Source organism: Sarcophilus harrisii, chromosome 5, assembly GCF_902635505.1.
Source record: "Sarcophilus harrisii chromosome 5, mSarHar1.11, whole genome shotgun sequence".
Classification (NCBI taxonomy): domain Eukaryota; kingdom Metazoa; phylum Chordata; class Mammalia; order Dasyuromorphia; family Dasyuridae; genus Sarcophilus; species Sarcophilus harrisii.
In genome coordinates this window covers 288,026,233-288,041,552 of record NC_045430.1, presented here as the reverse complement: position 1 = coordinate 288,041,552, position 15,320 = coordinate 288,026,233, and the positions used below count along the sequence as shown (strand labels likewise).

Genomic DNA, 15,320 nt, shown 5'->3' with positions numbered 1-15,320 from the left:
CATTTTAAGAATGTTTTGCCTTAAAGTCTCGTATGCTTTTAGCGGGTCAAAGATCACAAAGACATTGGGAGAATCAGCACAATCCAATCTGGGTTTACAGTTACAAAAGGTCTCTAGGATCCCTGGTTTCCTAAGAGCCGTTTGCTTCCAGTTGCTCAGATACAGCATCTCCTGCTTTGGCTCAGGCTGCAGCTTCAACAGGGCAGGCTTTCTGCTGGGGAGGAGGAGGTGAGTCCGGCGGGGAAGGAGCTGCTGGCCGTGCTGAGCAGGAGGAGCTCTCAGAGAAGACCAGCCAGGAGGGTTTGGTGCGAGCCTGGGAGGAGTTTTGTGGGATGGAGGGGCGGCGCAGACATGCAGCAGGAGAGGAAGTGAGAATCCTTAAATCCTGCCCCTGGTTGTGATTGGATGAAAGAGCTCAACCATGCTGGGGAGGAGCTCCTGGGACTAGGAAATCCCTCCCAGACTGGGTTGGCAGGAAGCAGGAAGTCTCTGAGCTGAGATCCTTCTCTCTTGCCTGTAATTCAGATCTCTCTGCTTTTTTCCCTTGGAGCTATGATCTCTTTGTCGTCTGGAAGCCCACCCTGTGCTTGCAGCTCCCAGGCAGGTCCCAGCCAAGATCGCCCACATTTCCCAGCTTCTGTGGACTGCTTTTGCCATTGGGTCTCATTCTTCCCTTCTGACCTCTTGGTGAGTGTCCTCGGGTCTACCAGGAACATCCCTTCCCACCAAGCCTTCCTCTTGATGAGCTCCCCACCCCCAAACCTTTCCCAGACTCCCAACCCCTTGCACAGCTTCCTGGCTGCCCCTGCCTGGGTTTGCCCCCAAGACTTCAGACTTTGCCCATAGGAATCCAGGAGCGCAGATCTCAGTCACCTAACCAGGACTCTGGCATCCAGTCTTTCCGTCCCCACCTCTCCGCCCTGGGCCAAAGCTCTTTGCTGCTCCCCTTTAGTTGCCCCCATGGCTCTTGGGCTGGTTCCCTCTCAGGTCCCAGGCGTGGGGCTCTGTGTCTCTACTTTCCCTTTAGGGACTCCAAGCCCAGGCTCCAACAGAGGCCCTAGCTGTCTTCTCTAGCTCCTAGTTAGACTTTTGAAAATAGTCTTCCTGCTTTCCCAGGATCAGCCGCTCCCCCGGCCCCCCCCCCCCCCCCCCCCCCCCCCCAGCACTTTTGTCCACATTGGATTTTATCTTCCTGTCTCAGGTTTACCTCAATCATTCCCTGGTCGTTCCATTCCACAGCCCTCCCCATCCCCACCTTCCCTGGCAACCTTCCTTTCTACATCAAGGAGTCACTCGATTATATAGAATATATTTGTGTTACTTGGGGAGAGGGGATACCGGGAGGACAGAGGGCCAAGTGGAGGGAGAGCTCTGACTCGGGAGCCATTGAGGCACAGACTGGTCTCCTCCTACCTGGGATCCCAAGCCCCTTGTATCTCTGGGGTTTCTGTAAGAGGACAGGGAGAGGAGGGAGAAGAAGAGGAGAAAGAGAGGGAGGGGGTGGATTTTCCTGTTCAGACCATCTTCATTTTCCATCCTGTCCCTACCCTGCCTGCTGCTTGTCTTTTCCCTGAAGCCAGGACCAGTCTCACCCCCTGTAAGTCTCTGGAGATTTGCTTCCTGCCTATGGAAACCCCTTTCCCCTTCTGGGATGGTTCTCCCTCTCCAGTTCAGTCTTCAGGGGATCAAGGCCTGGCCCAATTAAGTACTGGAACAAATGTAGACACCAAAATTGGAGGGAAGTTAGAAAGGTTTTATTATGAGGGTCCCAAACAAACGATCAAGACAAGCAACCTGAGACTAAGATGATGGAGTGGGTAAAGTGGGCTTTTCTATGCAGAGGTAAGAAAGTGGAAGGACCCTGCCAGGAGCTCTAGGGTTTTCTCTTAATTTTCAAAGAGGCTTAGAATTAAAGTCTCCCATATTTAGTTGTGATCATGGTTAGTAAGAGCTTTAGCTGTTGCTTCATTTGTTCCCCTATAAAGGGTGGGGGCAGTGGTCTCTGAGGTAAAGGCCAGGGACCAGATGGAGGAGCTTGACAAAATGGAGTCACTTTGGACACTTTGCTACCTCCATAGGGAGCCTGGAGCCAGAGGGAATGTGTCCTGGAAGCCTCAGACCTCATCCTCAGGTGAGTGCAGTCCATCCATGATCTGACCACCATCAGCAGTCGTGCTTTACGTAAGGATCTTTTGTTTACCAAAAGAGGAATTAGGCGAAATGTAGATGGAGTGTGGGAAGTGGAGGGTGGAGGGAAGAGGGAGGCAGCTAGATGGTACAGTGGACAGAGCACCAGCCCTGAAGTCAGGAGGAACTGAGTTCAAAACTGACCTCGGACACTTAATACTTGCTAGCTGTGACACTTAACCCCAGCTGCCTCACCAAAAGCAAATAATAACAAGTATGTGGGGACTAAAGCTCAAAGTCTTGTGTCTTGGCTGCTTTTTAATGGCATTTTGACAGTCTGGTGATACTTCCTGGTCTCTTCTGGCTGATTTATTTTCCCTCTGAGAAGCTTGCTTCCCTTTATTTTCTTCCTTTTTTTTTTTTTTTTTTTTTTTTAATTCTCCTGATTTTGCCACAGTATTTGTCCTGGCCTTGTGACTGCCCTTTGGTCCCCACAAATTTGTAGAGAGTTTGATGTGTGGGCACATTTAGTCTTAGGAACTCCTGGATTCTTTCTTCCATTGGGTCATCACCATGTTTCCTCCTGCTCTTCCTTTTCTAAGAATCTGCTTGGGTTTATGGCCAAACAAAGGGGCAGGGCTTGGAGACAGGAGTCCCTCCTCTGCATTTCTGCCTCAGTGTCTCAGATAACAACAGTGCTGATCATGGGGAGGGTCTGTTTGCTCCTTGGTTCGCCCATTCTAGCCCATTTCTTCAGGTCAGACTTGAAGGTTGAGCTGGGCTCTGCAACAGTCCTGGAGGGAAGGTCTGGGCTGTTCTTGTTGCTGCTTTCCTGGGGTGCTGAGTGTTGTTGTTTTCAGACTCTCCCCCATGAGCAGCAAGGGGTCCTATACCCAAAGCAGTCTGCTCCTTCACCTCCTGCTCTGAGGCTTGTGTTTGTGACCTAGGTGTGAGGAGAGCAGATTACTGCTGGACTCTGTCCCTGCTGGCCCCCTAATCGGCTCTGCTGGTTGCCTCAGGGCAGAATTGTGGGTTCCCCTTGATTCTGAGATTCCCTCCCTAGTTATTCCATGCCTGAATGGGCTGGAGTGAAGACCCTTCCTTGCAGCCGAATCCTGAGACATGGCCCTGCTTCTGCTAACCCTAACTTCCTGGCTTCCTGCCCCTGGGCCTCTCTCCCCAGAACTTCCAGGGCTTCACACAGATTCCCTTGACAGGTGACCAGGCCTGGATCAAGGGTGATAAAACATCCTGTTGCAGCTTCCTAATGTGGAGCTGAGTCTTGCTGGCCTATTACATAGGAGCTAATTGCAGGAATATTCCCTGTAAGGTGTCTTCCTCACCAGAATTTTCCCCAGGGTTTATAAGCCTCCCTTTTCTCCCTCCTCCCCTTCCCTGAGCAAAACCAGATGAAGGACTTGAATTTTCTGAGTGTCCTTATCAAAACCCAATCACATGGTGACACTGTCCAGATCCCTTAGGAAACTTTGGAGAGGACTTCACTACATTGCTCCCCCTTCAATTCCCTCCCCCTTCTCCCTCTGTCATCCTAGCTTAGCTATCCCCAAAAGTGTTGTTCTCATGTTCTTCAGTTTACAGTTACTTGAGAACACAGAGACAGGTGTCCAGGAGTTTGCCCAAGGTCACACAGCCATTAAGTGTCTTGAGGCTTCTTGTAAGCTAAGGTCTTCCCCAAGATCACCTTCCTTGTAGTATTTCAATCAAAATGCTAGTAAAGCAGTAAAAGTTTAAATGATATTTGGGGTATTTGCTATTTTTATTATGTTGACACAACCTAGTCATGAGCACTGAAGATTCCTCTACCTTTTAGGTTGTCCTGCATTTCTTTAAGGATTGCTTTGCAATAGAATTTATACAACTCTTTAATTCCTAGATGCTGTCTGCATATTTTACTTATTTGTTGGGATTTCTCTCAATTATTCGTGTACTTTGTTACTATTTCCTAGAAATGCTCTTAATTTAGGGCAATTCACTATATATCCTGCAGCTTTGCATAAATTAATAACTACCTGAATTGGTGTCTCTGCTGACTCCCTTGGTTTGTCCAAGTAAAGCATCCTCTCATCAACAAACGGGGATAGTTTGAGTTGATCTTTACCTGTCTTTATTACTTTCTTTCCTTTCTCTTGTGTTGTTATTGCTAGCATTTCCAGAAGAGTGAGGAGAGTAATCATCCTTGCTTTACTTCTGCATTTATTGGAAAAGTTTCTAATATGACCCCATTTTATGTGATGCTTTTAGTTTTAGATAAATGTTTTTATGAATGGGATTGGAATGGGATTTCTCTCTCAATTATTCCTGCATGTACTTTGTTACTTTTTCCTAGAAATGCCCTTAAATTAGGAGGATTCATTGTGGACCCTGCAACTTTCCATAACCTATTAACTATCACACAATGTTTGGCTGTAAGTCTGTGTTTCGGACTACTTCAGCGGATTCCCAGAAATTTAGGGATAATGTTTAATCATTCTCGTTTTCTTTCACAAAATTATCATTTCTGAGATCCCTGAATCCTTATTCTCTGATTCAGTCATTAAAACATCACTAGTAAATCTCCATTTAGTTTTGTATCTTTTGGTGATGATCCCTACATCAATTTCCATTCTTCTTTTATTAGGGAATAGAAGAAACAAAATCTCTTATCAAGAACTCCACTGATTCACTGATGAATGAAGGAAACATTTCTTTTACCTTCTTCAAGACCTTTGAGACTTCAAAGGCAGCATTTTATTTCTTTTCCTGAAGGCCAATCCCTCCCCTAATTCCCTATTAATTGAATGTTACAGAAGTTACAGGACATGGGTCTCCATGCTCTTACAAAGCCCCAAAGGAACTTGCATCCTAGAAGAGGAAGGTAATTGGGGGGGGGGGGGGGGGGGTTGGGGGCAAAGACCAAGATTTTCTTTTCAAATCTCAGGCCCCCATCCCTGATTGTAAAAGTCAGACCTTGCCCCAAAAAAGGTTACATTGTTTTGGGGGGAAATGACCTCCACCCGTTGTTATTACTTGATGCCCTTGTGGAAGTCATTTCTCCAGTGTATTTTTCATAACTGGAACCTAAATGCCCATCCATTTCTCCCACTTTCCCCTTTTCTTTCTTTCTTTCTTTTTTTTTTTTTTATTAACAATTTGCATTCCACATCCTTTTCTAACTCCTCAAATTTGGCTATTTTCTTTTTTTATATCCCACTTTATGAAAGTCCATTAACCTCTCCACAGATCTCCATACACAGGATGGATAATTAATCCCTGAATTCTCTCTTCATTCTTCTGAGAAGGCTGTACTAGGAGTGAAACATGTTTCCTCCTTTTTGCCAGTTACTTTTCTAGAGTCGTTCCATTTTTATTTCTCTACTCTGCAGTTCCCTTCACTCCCCCTCATATCTAATTCATCCAGTAATATTTACTCACCAGAGTAGCAATGATTCAAATCCAGAACTAGGTTCCTAGCTTTGAATTCGTCAGTTACTATCCTTGACTTAATTCTTCTAGATTCAGTCTTACTTCCTTCATCGAATGCCAGGGTAAAAGGAATAGACAATTGTGTTGGTGCACAGGTACCCACTGAGATCCCAGGGAAAGTGGGTTTGAGAATGCAGCCTCTCCAGTACCACCCAAGTTTTCTTGGGCTATGATCATCTCCGAGTAAATGTCAGAGGTAATCTCAGATATATTCCCAACTCAGATACTTGCCCCTATAATTCCCAGATTTTGAAATCTTTCACCCTGCCATGAAGGACAAGTTGATTGATCCCTGGAGCTGAGAGACTAGCACAGAGCACGACAATTCTTCCCAGGAATGGTATTTTGGTAACAGGAAAAATTTACTCTCGTGTTTTTTCCATACCCAAAGAGAATAGTACTATTTGGGCAAGGGGAAACCATCAGCACAAACATAGGAATTGCTTTTTGTTCACACTCTGTACAGAGCACTTTACCAATTCTACCCAAGTACTGGTGTCTAAATCCTTAACTTGCTTCCAAATGTTCCTAAGAGATCTATAACATTATTCGAAATTGGACAGTCAGTTCTATAAAATCCTCTTTTACTCTATTAGGACACAAATACTATTAGGACAAATACTTAGAATTGTTCCTCATTCCTGGGAGGTGTGCATAAGCACCGTCCCTGAAGATTCTGTACGTAGCTTGTCAGGTGTCATCTCTCTTAAAAGACATTAAGTTATAGCCCAAGAGCAATTTCAGAAAGGAGGAATCCCATCAGAATAACAGAAATATTCCTCAAATCCTTCCTTAATGAATCTCATTGACCTGTCAAAGGTAGGATAGGATATTGAGATCAGAGAGATTAACCCAGACTTCCACATGAGCCATACATCTAAAGCCTCTCGGCCTATGGTTTTTTCCCTAGGCAAGTAAAACCCTTTTTGCAGGATCTGTTGTAGGATGGTGTGAAACAGGCCAGTATAGATTGGTCAGCAGCTTTTCATGTAAATTATTCAAAAGAAATCATGTTTGTGCCACAGGACACATTATACAAACAAATGTTATTCCCACATTGTGGTATTCTCTTCTTTTTCTAAAATATGATGGTTCTCTCTGGGAGCAGGTTTCTTGGGGAGGTTTTTGGAGGCAGCCTTAGTTTCATTTCAAAGTAATAATCACTTCAAATGCAGCCAGAAGTTAAAATACAGTCCTTTATTGTGTCCTTCAAAGTCTTGAGCTTCAACCCCTACCTCCCTCCGAATGTCTCCAGCCAGCACAAAGGTGGAATATGGAATGAATCTGTCTCCGCCTCGGAGAGTCGGCTTTTGTCCCTGGCCCTGAGAGCTTCTTGCTTATATACTGTACACTGAGTACATACCAATCATTATATCACTGGGAAACCATTATTTGTTGTAGAATTAAATCAATGCTAAACTAGATTTAAACATTGTCTCCTCAATTCCACTTAGTACCTTGTTTCAAGTTCTGGCCCATAACATCTCCTTGTAGGATCCAGATCAATCATACTGAACCATGCTAAATTAGATAATTATTGTCTCTATCAATTCTAATGACTTAACAGCTTGTAAGGATTCTAACACCACATTAGTAACAAACTTAAATAAAATTGACTTTCTATTGATGTAACAAAGTATTCCATAAGTTACATCCCTCCAAGAAAACTTGAATGCACTAAAATCCTCTTCTCTAAACCATACCAAAAATGTTTGTTTTATTTTTAATAATCAGTCAAATAAGTTCGGTCCATAAACAATTGAATCAATTATTTGTAATCTTTGACGACCTTATTTCATACAGACACAGACATCTAACAGATGACTAGACCAAATACTTATTTACCTAATAATAAGATATAATGACTACATATTTTCAGATCAAAATCTTTGAAATGGTAGTAAATTACCTGAGACCTGAGGTGAAGACACAGAGCCCTAGGAACAAAATAGCAACCGCTCCTATCTGCCCCCTAAATTTTGCACTCCTCCCTATATGAACTGCTGTATTGGGAAGGGGAAAAGATTTGAAGTGTAAAATGGATTTTCTTCGATTTCCCCAAGCCATGTGGAAATTAACCATACCCCTTTATGGAATCCAGAGTCCCCTGAGGAGAGTTTTGGGACTCTGGGGGAATAGGGAATGTAGAGACCCATCTAGAGGGAAACAGAGGCTTTCTCCAGAGTATGGGATTTTGGGTGAACCTACCATTCTTCCATTAAAGAAATATGCCTTAATATAGCTTTGACTGGCAGCTTACAGACATAAAGGAGTTTCATAAACTAATTAGATTGGCATAACAATGACAATAAACTTTGTGCCTTGATTGGAAATGGGTTCAAGCCTACAAATTCTTATTAGTTCCCTCATGACAGTGGTCTGTGATCCCAACCTTTTGGGGTCTCCTGAACCCCCACACCATGGCTGCTATCTTCCTTTGGGTCAACCCTCCATGGCACTCGCCTTGTAGTGTCTTTCCCCTTTCCCTATGCCACATGAGATGTCCCCTAACTCCACAGTGCATCTCAACCCCACTTCTCCTCCTTACAGCTAAGAAACTCTTTTAGGGTGTTAAGGCCCTTTCAGGATTTAGCCTGGCAGCTAAGAGAATGCCCCAACTTCATGGATTTGAAGTTCAGAAGGGGACACCAAAAGGTCAAGGGTCACAGTGTCACAAAATGTCTCTAAAGAATTTTCAGGCTTGAATCCTTATCCAAGTCAAAGGGCAAAGTGTATTGTAATTGTTACTCCAACTAAAGCAGGCTAAATTCCAAAAGAATTTAGCAAAGACCTGACAGGAAGAAGAGAGATTTATAGGTCAGAGTTAGGCCAGAGCTTCCCATTACTCATTTGCTAATTTTATGGCTTTCAGGCTTTTCACTATTGTCTCAGGAACTTGCTTATCACTGACTTACAGATTATCAGTCTGTTGGTCAAGAATGTGTATAGGACTAATCTAAGGCCAGAAGATTTTGAAATCATTGACAGATTGCCAGAATAATCGCTAAAGTCAAAGGGTCTTAGGATCCCCAGTGTATCTTCCCTAGAGTCTAAGGTAAGACATATTATTCTATTCTTAGGTCAGAAGATTTTACAATCATTGACAGACAGAATGTCAAAACAATAGCACTCTAAGGTCAGGGGGACCTTGGGATCACTGATTATAAAGCCAGAAAGTTCCTAAATCCTTGACAGATTGTTAAAATAGCAGCATCAGGGAACCTTGAAATTATTGCTATATTTCCCCTAGGAAATTTAGGATTTATGGGTTCTTTCTTTCTGCTAGGTAACTGAGTTTCTCTGAGGAACTTCTCTTTCACATGTTCTCCCAACTCTATTTCATTTTGACCATTCCTGGTGTCTGTTGTATCCCCTCATTTTGCCTGTAACTTCTTCCCTTAAATAAATCTACCTTTTGTCAGAATGTGGCCAGAGTGAATTCTTCACACGACGGAACCCCAACTTTGGGTACCTGGTGACAAACCCCACACCACAGATCACATCAACAGAAAAGGCAAACATGAGTTGGAAAACTATCAGAATCTAAGTGCATTGGCCAAACACATAGTGTTCATGTACCAGGCTGGAAATATAGACAAGCCTTGCCAAGCAGAAGGATATTCTCAGATCTGCCCATCCTTCCCAATATACACCATCAGTCTGTTGGTTTTTAACACAATTTTGTGATTCTTCTTTTCCCACCATGATAGACTTCCAGGCATCTCTTTAAAACATGTAATTCTCACACAGAATCTGGCAATATTGTCCCCATGAATTGGTTTTTAATGAAGGAAGCCTCTTTTATAGTTACTCTTGCTTTTCTTTAATGGAATATTATAATTAAGGAATAAATACTTTAAACAAATGAAAACAATTACAAATAATTATGAATGTGGGCTGTTTTACCTATGATAACATCATACCCAGAGTGACCTCAGGCCTTCAGTATGACAACAGCTAAGTCTACTTGACTCCACTGGAAATTGTCTCCTACCACTTAGTGTAGTCCAGATCCTCATGAATATCTCTTCAAAATCCTCATTTTTCACCAGATAAGACTTTATTCCGGCTTCTCAGAAAATAAAATACATTTTTTTCTTTAATTCTGTTCTTTTAAATGATCACAAAAATCTTTTTTTTCTCCCAGAGTATGCTGTACTTGCCAGCTTCTCACAAACTCTTTACAGAAGTTTCTTTAAAATAAACGCTGGAATCAGTTCTGTTGAGGAAGAAATTTCCCATCACTCTCTAGTTCTCAAGTTTTTTTTTCCAACTGATCCTATGAAATGCTTTTCTCAAAATTCAAAAAACTTACTGACAACGGTTCCAGGAACTGACTCTGACACTCACAAATTGTGTGACCTTTGAGCAAATCCCTTCTCTGTGCTTCAGTTTCCTTCTGGAAACTGAAGGGGGTTGGATTCTTGAATTCAGAAGGGACTTCCAGCTCTACATCTCATGATTTTTGTTGGTTTAGGAGTTGGTGACATTCAGAGATGTGGCTTTGGACTTTACCCAGGAGGAATGGGGCCTCTTGGACGATCCTCAGAAGGAGCTGTACAAGGAGGTCATGTTGGAGAATGCCTGGAACCTGCTCTCTCTGGGTAAGGGCATTTCCCTGGGTAACTCTGAATCTTCAATCAAAGGGAATATCTTTGGGTCCAGGGTCTGGGGGGAGAGGGAGGAGGGAGGTCTCAGAATGGGGAAAGTGCTGGTTACCTGTGTCAAGAGACAGGATCCTCCTGCAGTGTTTTGCATTGTATAATAGGAAACTGAAGGTTTCCTTTGTTTCTCCTGAAGCTGTCTCTTACCAATTTTAGGCAGCGTCAAGTCAGAGATCAAATCAGTGTAGAAGCATCTCAGACATGGAACTAATCTCAGAGGTTATGTTGTCTAACCTCTACTTGGACACAAATTTATTTCCAAAGCTCTGAAAATTGCTCAAGCAGGTTTTCCTTACAGCCTATTCCTCTTTGGGATGGTTCTAGCATTTGGAATATTCTTTTTAAGAGCATCTATTTATATCTATTTATATCCTAGTTGTTCCCAGTATAGAAAGTTTGTCCTCGATCTGCCTTCCCATTGCCCTCAAATTGCATCCAAATAAAAGAATGGAAGGGAACGTGCATTTCTTTTCAACTACTATTGCCAACTGTTATACCTTATGCTTTCTTTACAATAAATTCCCAACAATATTGTATAAGAACAACTTCCAGGAAATGAGCTATTTTGACTATTCTAAGTTTCCAAATTATAGATAAAGAAGGAAATAAAGATTCCATTTGCATCCAGATAAAATACTAATAGATAGAAATATGTACAGCAGAATTACATATACATTTACATATGTATATGCATGCTTATCTATATTTGTGTGTGTGTATATATATGCATGTTTCTATGTAATGGTAGCCATCTCCAGCATAGAGATGGGCAATGTGAAGGAAAATAATCTACATCATAATTTGGTTGTCTGAAAGAAATAGCAAGTTGTACATTGTAGATTTGCAGTTTAGTGTTTAATGATCTTTTTTATTGTACTATGTTATAGAAATGCTCCTTTGTAAATTAAAGATAAAACAGAATGTCAATTTAATGTCATATTAACCTTCCAAGTTAGGTGATAATGTTATCCCCACTTAAAGAGGTGAGGAAATTAAAGCAAACTGAGGTTTAATTGATTTAGCAAGGGGTATACAGTTAGTAACTGTTCGAGGCTTAATTAAAACTTGGGTACATTATGTCTATCTCCACTGTACTACCGGCTCCCTTAAATTTTTAGATAATTTCTAGATAATAGATAATGGAAACTATGGGATGAGTTTTCCTTCTAAAAAGGTGGCATGCCTGCTGATCAGGGTAAAGGCTTCTCAGGCCCAAGAACTCTTTTTACCCAGGTTAAAAGCGTCTGCCAGAATGGAGCCTAAAAGGAGAGGAGGTGGGGGAAGAACATTTGGCTCTTTCTCAGAACAAGTTGTACAACAGCAAAATGGGGCACATCCTATTAGGAGTTCCTTGATTGACAAGCACTAATGGATGAGTATAGACTGATATGTGTGAACCTAAAGGGCCAAATGTCAAAATGTTTGCAACTCTTGGATCTTCACCCTTTCCCTCAGGAGAACTAAATGACAAAATTCTCTCCATCTTCTTTCCTAACTGATTTCCCTCTTCAGGGCTTCTAGTTCCCAGCGAATATGTGATCTCTTATTTTAAGCAAAAAAAATCACAATGGATGCTGGACCAAGAAGGCCTGAGGAGCTGCTCTCCAGGTGAGTGAGTGCCAACAGGGGTATGAAAGTTGTGGTGACTGAGACTCCATGTAGTTACCCTGAAGTCAATGCTATGTTTTAGAGAAAAACAATGATAATTATTTTTTTTAAGAAATAAATAATGACTATCTAAAAAAAAAAAGTAATGGATCAGAACTAAATCACTTATGCCTTAGACATAAAGGGAAAAAAAAAAAACTATGAAAAGCAAGAGTGGGAGTATTGTGAATGTGACCTCAGATAATGTAGAAAAAATAAATACAATTAAAAGTCATCACCAGAAAGTACAGACAATGAAAGGGAAAGGGGAAAATTGAGAGTGGAGATAATTATCAAATGCTATATATAGTGAGAGCATACCCATCCACATGGTGTAAATTCCGGTCTCAGCTGCTGGGATTTGGTTTAACTCACTCAACTATTCTGAGCTGTTGGCCTGAGTTGAGTACACAATGAAAATGAAGGCACTTTCTGTATTATTACAGGCTTACTGTAAGGATTCAATGTATTCGAGCAGAAAGCTCATTAGAAATTAAATCATCCTTCGGATGTGAGCTAATATGATTTTTAAGTGACTGATTATGGACATTTAATGACCATTTTGGGAAATAGAAAATCATTGAGTTTCTATTCTGCTGATGGAGGGAAGAGAATATAAATATAGATGTATGAGAGTGTAGTGTCTGTATTTGTTTTATTGTTGTCTTTTTTTCCTCAGAAAGAGAAATCAGACTTGAAACGAAGGAAAGTACTCCAGAGCTAAGTCTTCCTGTAGTAGAAACTTACAAGCCAAGATTCATCAGTGATGGTCCTGGTAACTTCTCTTGGAAAGATATATGTAATACACTTGAGAAAATTCATAGTGGAGAGAAATCTTACGAGCATAATCAAAGTGGAAAAGTTTTCACAGAAAGGTGGGCTCTTACTGGATATAAGAGAAATCACATTAGAGAGAAACATATTGAATATAACCAATATGGAAAGATTTTCAAATATAAAAATAGTTTTCCTCTTTATCATAAAATCCATGCTGCAGAGAGACCTTATGAATGTAACCAGTGTGGAAAGGCTTTCACAAAAAAGGCACGTCTTACTATACATCAGAGAATCCACACTGGAGAGAAACCTTATAAATGTAACCAATGTGGAAAGTCTTTTAGAGACAAGGGAACTCTTACTGTACATCAGAGAATCCACACTGGAGAGAAACCTTATGAATGTAATCAATGTGGAAAGGCTTTTAGAGACAAGGGAGCTCTTACTGTACATCAGAGAATCCACACTGGAGAGAAACCTTATGAATGTAACCAGTGTGGAAAGGCTTTCACAAAAAAGTCACGTCTTACTGCACATCAGAGAATCCACACTGGAGAGAAACCTTATAAATGTAACCAGTGTGGAAAGTCTTTTACAGAAAGTGGAGCTCTTAATAGACATCAGATAATCCATACAGCCGAGAAACCTTATAAATGTAACCAGTGTGGAAAGGCTTTTATAGAAAGTGGAGCTCTTAATAGACATCAGATAATCCATACAGCCGAGAAACCTTATAAATGTAACCAATGTGGAAAGACTTTTAGTCATAAAGGAATTCTTACTGTACATCAGAGAATCCACACTGGAGAAAAACCTTATGAATGTAATCAGTGTGGAAAGGGTTTCACAAAAAAGATACGTCTTATTGTACATCAGAGACTCCACACTGGAGAGGAACCTTATAAATGTAACCAATGTGGAAAGGCTTTTAGAGATAAGGCAGTTCTTACTATACATCAGAGAATCCACACTGGAGAGAAACCTTATAAATGTAACCAATGTGGAAAGGCTTTTACAGAAAGTAGGAGTCTTAATAGACATCAGAGAATCCATACAGGAAAGAAACCTTATAAATGTAACCAATGTGGAAAGGCTTTTAAACATAAGGTATCTCTTAGTGCACATCAGAGAATCCACACTGGAGATGAACCTTATAAATGTAACCAATGTGGAAAGGCTTTTAGAGACAAGAGAACTCTTACTGAACATCAGAGGATCCACACTGGAGATGAACCTTATAAATGTAACCAATGTGGAAAAGCCTTTAGAGACAAGGGAGCTCTTACTGCACATCAGAGAATCCACACTGGAGAGAAACCTTATGAATGTAACCAGTGTGGAAAGACTTTTAGACAAAGGGGAACTCTTACTGTACATCAAAGAATCCACACTGGAGAGAAACCTTATGAATGTAACCAATGTGGGAAGTCTTTTACACAAAATAGAACTCTTAATAGACATCAGATAATCCATACAGCAGAGAAACCTTATAAATGTAACCAGTGTGGAAAGGCTTTTAGACACAAGGGAGCTCTTACTGTACATCAGAGAATCCACACTGGAGAGAAACCTTATGAATGTAACCATTGTGGAAAGGCTTTTACACAAAGGGGAGCTCTTATTGAACATCAGAGAATCCACACTGGAGAGAAACCTTATAAATGTAACCAGTGTGGAAAGGCTTTTACAGAAAGTAGAGGTCTTAAGAGACATCAGATAATCCACACTGGAGAGAAACCTTATGAATGTAACCAATGTGGAAAGTCTTTTAGAGACAAGGGAGCTCTTACTGTACATCAGAGAATCCACACTGGAGAGAAACCATATGAATGTAACCAATGTGGGAAGGCTTTTGGAGACAAGGGAGCTCTTACTGTACATCAGAGAATCCACACTGGAGAGAAACCTTATAAATGTAACCAATGTGGGAAGGCTTTTACAAATAGAGGATTTCTTACTTTACATCAGAGAATCCACACTGGAGAGGAACATTATAAATGTAACCAATGAGGAAATAGTTTTACAAAAAACAGAATCTCTTACTCAACATCAGAGGATCCACTCTGGAGAAAACTCTTATGAATATAACCAGTATGGAAAGGCTTTTAGAGATAAGGCAGTTCTTACTATATATTTGAGAAGCCATACTGGAGAAAAACTTTATAAATGTAACCTATATGGAAAGAGTTTTACATAAAAAATTGGATTGGTTCTTGCCAGATCTATGAAGAAAGGTAAAAGCATTAAAGAAAGGAGGAAAGGGACTTAGTAGAGAACATCAGGATAAGAGGTGCTAGTGCTTCCATACTTTGCCTTCCTTACCTGTAACACTACATAGAGGGTGAGGAAGGAAAAATAAAAGATGACTGGGGATGGGTTCTTAGCCATATTGGATCCTTCTTTTCCACCTGGTCACCTACTTGCAAGGCAGCATGGTATAATGGAAAGATCCCTACATTTGAACTCAGAAGACATGGGTTGATATTCTAGCACCGCTCTTTCTTAGAACTTCAAGTTAAGAAGCATTTATGAACCTGATACATGTCAGGCCTTGGTATGTAGGAACCAAAAGAGAGTTGCAAAGGGTGTCCCTGCTCCTATGGAGATCACAGACTGGTGGGA

The 15,320-nt window shown here is 41.2% G+C and overlaps 1 protein-coding gene across 1 annotated transcript; it reads left to right on the top strand.

Moving 5' to 3' along the window:
* Window positions 1-443: 443 nt before the first annotated feature.
* LOC100916830 (zinc finger protein 420-like) lies at window positions 444-14,873 on the top strand. Its single transcript, XM_031940783.1, has 5 exons — window positions 444-687; window positions 2,079-2,131; window positions 10,088-10,214; window positions 11,787-11,882; window positions 12,601-14,873. The coding sequence occupies exons 2-5, from the start codon at window positions 2,099-2,101 to the stop codon at window positions 14,706-14,708; spliced, it is 2,364 nt and encodes a 787-aa protein (XP_031796643.1). The 5' UTR covers window positions 444-687; window positions 2,079-2,098; the 3' UTR covers window positions 14,709-14,873.
* Window positions 14,874-15,320: the final 447 nt, after the last annotated feature.

Excerpts from the sequence above, each read along its gene's own strand:
- LOC100916830 (XM_031940783.1), top strand. The coding sequence starts at position 2,099 with ATGTGTCCTGGAAGCCTCAGACCTCATCCTCAG. Across the intron at positions 10,215-11,786 it reads CTGGAACCTGCTCTCTCTGG|GGCTTCTAGTTCCCAGCGAA; the intron begins GTAAGGGCATTT and ends TTCCCTCTTCAG. Across the intron at positions 11,883-12,600 it reads CCTGAGGAGCTGCTCTCCAG|AAAGAGAAATCAGACTTGAA; the intron begins GTGAGTGAGTGC and ends TTTTTTCCTCAG.